This window comes from Zingiber officinale, chromosome 8A, assembly GCF_018446385.1.
Source record: "Zingiber officinale cultivar Zhangliang chromosome 8A, Zo_v1.1, whole genome shotgun sequence".
NCBI lineage: Eukaryota > Viridiplantae > Streptophyta > Magnoliopsida > Zingiberales > Zingiberaceae > Zingiber > Zingiber officinale.
In genome coordinates, this window is record NC_056000.1 from 28,359,240 (window position 1) to 28,365,228 (window position 5,989).

Here is a 5,989-nt window from a genome sequence, read left to right on the forward strand (position 1 = left end):
CACCTTCTTACCCATCTTATGGTGGCCGGCCAAGCTTAGCTTGGAGCCCAAGCAAGGGCCAACCACATTAAGCATTAGATGGTTCAAGTAGTGGCCGGCCCTAGCTTGGAGCCCAAGCTTAGGTGGCCGGCCACATCATAATAAAAGGATTTTATTTTTTAAAATCTTTCTTATGTGGAAGCCATGGTTTTAAAAGAGAGTTTAAAATTTAAATCTTTCCTTTTATAACTTGCTACAAAAGATTAAGAGAAAGGTTTGAAATCTTTCCTTATTTGTAGTTAAAAGAAAGATTTTAATTTTTGATAAAACTTTCATTTTTTGTAACCATGTTAATGATTTAAAAGAGGGTTTTAAAATTAAATCTTTCCTATTATAGTTTAATATAAAGATTTAATATCTTTATTTATTTATAGATTGTGAGGAAAATTTTAATTTTAAAGATAATTTTCTATTTGGAAATCATCCACATGTTTTAATAGAGAGATTTTAATTTATAAAATTTCCTTTTATAACCAACCATAAAGGGAAAAATTATTAGAGAAATTTTTATTTTAAAAATTTCTGGAAACAAATAAGGAAATTTTAATTTTGTGTTTAAAACTTGCCTTATTTGGAGCACATGAGGTGGTCGGCCATGATAAGGGTTAAAAGGAATTTTTAATTAAAATTTCCTTATTAGCCAATGGCAAGGAACATAAGGGAATTTTAATTTCCTTATTTGCCAAGACCAAGTATTATAAAAGAGAGAGTAGAGGTGTCTCACCTCATAGCACATATTCTATTGGTTCCTCTCTGTTTTCTTCCTTGGTGTGGCCGGACCTATTCTTTTCTCTTTTCTTCTTCTTGTGGCTGAACCTCAACATCTCTTGGAGCTTTTGTAGTGGCCAGATTTTGCTTGGAGAAGAAGAGAAAGGAGGCTTTGCTCTTACATCCCTTGGAGCTTGGTTGGTGGCTGAGACTTACAATTTCTTGGAGAAGTTGCTTGGCCGAAACTTGGAAGAAGGAAGAAGAAGGGCTTGGGTGGTTTTCGTCTTGGAAGATCGTCGCCCACACGATGTACGAGATAAGAAGAGGAATACGGTAGAAGATCAAGAGGTTGTTGCATACAAAGAAAGGTATAACTAGTAATTGTTTTCTGCATCGTACTAGTTTTCTTTGTATAGTTTTTGAAATACCAAACACAAGAGGCATGTGATTCTAGGTTTCGGATTTGTTTCGAATTTGTGTTTTCTTTGTTTTTCGAATTTGTCATTCGATTGTTCCTTTTGGTTAAATCTAGGGTTATATAAGGAAATTAAATATTAGATTTCATTAAAAAATTTTGTCTAGGAAGTGGTGGATGCTCCCATACCCAAGAAGACCCAGTGTCTCGCCATGTTTAACCTGGAAGTCGATTTCTGAAATTAATAGTTAATTGAATTTACAACGTGGGTGGATTTGGATCAATAATGTTAAGCATCGTTTGCGATCCAAGTCTAAACCACTAAGAACAGATAAGTTAAATTTGGAATCAATAATGTTAAGTTCCATTTGCGATTCCTAATTTAATTTCTAAATAACACAATAGGTTGTTAGTAAATGTTCAGAACTTGTACAAAATTGTTGTATAGAGGAACCGATATGATATTCCGCATAGCAACCAACACCAGTGAGGGTGCGTTCCCGATTAAAAGAACTGTAGGCGTCGATCCAACTTAGATCCATTTGGAAAATCTAAGTTGAGACCTTGATTAAATCCTGATCTCGGGAAGACAAGATCTAATTATTATTATTTTATTAATGTTGTGCTAAATTTATTTTGCAGGATAAATATATTTTTATTTATCTGAACTAACTCTTTTTTTTAGGAATTCATAGGCTGAACAAAGAGGAGTCCGGGCGCCCAGAAGGGATCCAGGCGCCCGGAGTCCAAGTGCCCAGAGCTAGTCTGAGCACCCAGACTAGTGTCACCCTAGCGGGTGCCGTAGGCACCCGAGTGGTCCGAGTGCTTAGAGTTGGTCGAGGCATCCGAATCAAAAAAAATTATCCCAAAGCTGAGTTAGAGTGCGTCGACTAGACAAGCCCACGTCAACAGTCTAGGCGCCCAAAAGTGAACAAACTTTGTGGATGAAGTTTCAACCAGAGATTGCCACGTCGGCAGCGGTTCAAGCATCCGAAGGGGTTCCAGGCGCCCGACATAGGCTTATATAAGGGTCTTCGACCAGCATCTTCATAACACAATCTGCTCCGACTTTCATTCCTGTCCGGTGTTCCAAAAAAGCTCCTACGATGCTATAAAATTCCTCTGACAACCGGCGATCAAGATCTATTTAGTTTCTCTGTTGTCGGTAACATTTTTTTATAGTTCTTGTACTTGAATTTTGTAATCATTCGAACTATTAGTGGATTATCCAACGAAAGCACTCGACGAGTGTGGACCTTGGAGTAGGATCAAAGTCGTTAAAGGTTCCGAATCAAGTAAAAAAAATACTTATGTTAGTATGTGTTTGTCTTCTTCATTCTAGCTTCCTTTTTTATTATTCTATTAACTCCTAGCGTATTTACGATCCTACAGACAACCCTTCCCCTTATTTATCTATTGAGTAAATTCGGAAATGCTCGTGATAATCCTGCGTATGCTTGTTAATTGTGTAATCGAACTGTGTGTCGCTTTACACAACCGCTCCACCAATTAATAGCGTTCTTGCATGCCTTAGTTGGATATTCTTAAGAGAGGATAAATCTCCATTTAGGCTAGTAGGAAGATTATAATCATAATTTCAGTTGATTATAGCTAATTCCAATCAACTAAGGAGTCACTTCAGGATTATAAGCTAATTTATAGTCGAATCGATTAGACAGTTGAGAAAAGTTAAAAGAAGTCGTTAATCTTATAAAGATGCACACAACTATTGACCTAAAGTTTAGTGTGTCGACTAATGATGAAATCTAATCGGCTCAAGTAGTCCTTGATAGACTATAGGCTGAAGCAATTAGAAAGACATAGTTAACTAATGGTGGATCCAGTCGATCCATCAATAATAAATTATCAAAATAACAAAAGCTTAAAATACTTAAAAGCTATATAAAGGGGGCATTGTAATTTATTTACCTTTTCTGTTGTTCTCTTAAGTTCTCAATTATGAATCATAAGCTATAGAGGAACAAGAGTTTCAAATCACATTAAATCATCTTATTAACGATTACGATATATGTAATTTACTTATGTATTAATTTCTGCCGAGTAGTAGATTGTATTTGTAAAGAAAATCTGTTTTGCTCTAGGAAAATACTAGTCTGTATGTATTTTGTTCTTACATTTTCTTAGTAGAGTAAAAGATGTATTCGGTCATTTTAAGCCGTCTTACCATGAGATAAAGATAAATATATTATGAGAATTTTTTTTACTCGTGACGTTTTTATGAAAAAGATTAAATACCCAACAAAATATTTTAAGCTCGTTAAAAATTATTCCTAAAATTTACGTCTCGTCAGAGAGAGCCCGTTCTTACATGAATGGCTTCATAGTCATACCAGCGCCGTCCATAGAGCTTCCGGCACGTGCGTCCGAACCAATGCGTGGCATTAACAATCCCTGTCTCCCGTGCCTTCGCGTCTCCGTGATTGCCACGTTCGCTGCTCAGCCTGCTGCACTGCCGGCTTCTCGCTTAATACGCACTGGGCCACTGGCTCACTGTTGAGTGATAGAACGAGGAGGGAGGGAGGCTGGGATTCGCACCGTGGAGAAGAAATAAATAACTTTGGTCGCTTTCCATCGCTGGCGTTGAGATCCGAGCGGCGAGTGCGCAAGGAGGAAGGAATGGGAGAGGTAGAAAGTTGATTCTTTCTTTGTGTGTGTTTTTTAAGAATATTTTTGCTCTGTTTTGTTGTGTTGGTGTGATTTAGGGGACGCTTTTGGCCTAACGATGGTTGCTTTGATGGCAGGAAGAGAAAAAGGTGGAGCAGGCGAAGGTGGCGGCAGCGGGGGAGGAGGAGAAGCCGAAGGCGAAGGAGGAAAAGGCGAAAGGCGAGGGGAAGAAGAAGGAGGAAGAAGATAAACGCGAGGGGAAGAAGGACGGAGGTGGTGGCGAGGGGGAGAAGAAGGAAGGAGGCAAGGAGGAAAAAAAGGCAGAGGCGGCGCCGCCGCCGCCGCCACCGGAGGAGATCGAGATGCGCGTATTCATGCACTGCGAGGGGTGCGCGAGGAAGGTAAAGCGCAGCTTGAAGGGATTCGACGGTAATTCCGGCCGCCAAAAACCTCGCCTTCTGCTTGTTTTGTGTGCCAGATTTGAGTAAAAAGGGCCTTGGTTTTGTGTTCTTGCAGGCGTGGAGGATGTGACGGCGGACTGCAGAACCCACAAGGTGGTCGTGAAGGGGAAGAAGGCGGCGGAGGACCCCATGAAGGTGGTGCAGAGAGTTCAGAAGAAGACCGGGAGGAAGGTGGAGCTGCTGACGCCGCTGCCTCCGGCAAAGCCGGAGAAGAAAGAGGATGAACAAAAGGAAGAGGAGAAGCCAAAGGCGGAGGAGAAGAAGGAAGAGGTCTACTCTTTTCTCTTCAAATCTCTCTCAATGCGATCCTTTTTCTTGAACATATGCTTTGAATCTTTACCTCATTCTACTTCTTTCCTCCTCCGGCAGCCCCAAGTGATCGAAGTGGTGCTCAAAGTCCACATGCATTGCGATGCCTGCGCGCAAGAGATCAAGAAGCGAATCCTTAGGATGAAAGGTTTCCTGCTTCTCTGCCTCCTCTAATGTTCTTTATCTATGAGATTGCGATCACAGATCCCTCCTTTCGTTGATGTGACGACAAAAGATTCAAACTTTTTGTTCGTTTTCTCCGTGTTTCGTGGAACGGAGCAGGGGTAGAAATGGTGGAGCCGAATCTGAAATCTTCCCAAGTAACCGTGAAGGGTGCGTTCGACCAGGCGAAGCTGGTGGAGTACGTCTGCAAGAGGACCGGCAAGCACGTGGCGGTGGCGCAGCAAGAGGAGGAGGAGGAGAAGAAAGCGGAAGGCGAAAAGGGCGGCGGCGGCGGCGGTAAGGACGCGACCAAAGAGGAGAAGGCCGAAATCAATGCCGGGGGAGACAATGCAGAGAAGAAAGAAGAGAAAGACGGTGGTGGGGGCGGAGCATCAGTCGGGGACGAGAAGGAAAAGAAGGAAGGCGGCGGAGCGGCGGAGGAAGGGGCGCCGCAGCCTCCCAAGGCGATGGAACAGCCGATGAGAAACGATTTCTACCAGTGCTACCCGAGGTACCCCTCCGGCGGATACGTGGGATATCCCCCTCAGATCTTCAGCGACGAGGACCCAAATGCTTGCTCTGTGATGTAATCCACGAGTGGAGCAAAAAAACGGAGGCTAAAAAATAGATTAATTATTAATGTATAACATCTTTCAATCCATCTCGGGGGAAAAATTATAAATGCGTTCTGTTTTAAAATCATTTTCGTGATCTTTTGTTATGGTTTGAGTTGGTAACGTAATTTTGATAAATTCAACTTCGTTATAGGATTTACTGTATCACATCAAAAAAAGTAAAAAAAAAAAAACCCACTATTTTTATAAATTACTTCCCACAATTGTAAATTTTAAAAGCAATTTTCTATTAAATTCCATCACATTATTCTCTATATTTTTTATTTGTGTATTATCATAAATATATATTTATAACATACATATTAATTAATTTATTAATAAATTATTAATTAATAATTAACATATAATAATAAATTCTAATTTTAATTTTCACTTCATATGTAAATTTGTTTATAAGAACAATAATTTCATCAAAATATTATTTAAAATTTATTAATTTACCATATTAAAAAATAAAGTATTAAGGTCATAAAATAAAATATAATAGAATTAAAATAGAATTAATTAATAATTAACTTATTCCCTACTAATCGTATTCATAAAGTGTCCAGACGTATTCAAACACGTTGACTTAAAGTTGATGATGTACTTTTCTATCACGTAGATCGCTATAATTCTGGAAGTACTATCGGAAT

The 5,989-nt window shown here is 39.6% G+C and overlaps 1 protein-coding gene across 1 annotated transcript; it reads left to right on the forward strand.

The window, feature by feature from the left end:
• Positions 1–3,582: 3,582 nt before the first annotated feature.
• On the forward strand, positions 3,583–5,421 carry LOC122011417 (heavy metal-associated isoprenylated plant protein 7-like). Its single transcript, XM_042567806.1, has 5 exons — positions 3,583–3,808; positions 3,925–4,216; positions 4,304–4,518; positions 4,618–4,705; positions 4,840–5,421. Exons 1-5 carry the CDS (start codon positions 3,800–3,802, stop codon positions 5,307–5,309), a joined length of 1,074 nt encoding a protein of 357 aa, XP_042423740.1. The 5' UTR covers positions 3,583–3,799; the 3' UTR covers positions 5,310–5,421.
• Positions 5,422–5,989: the final 568 nt, after the last annotated feature.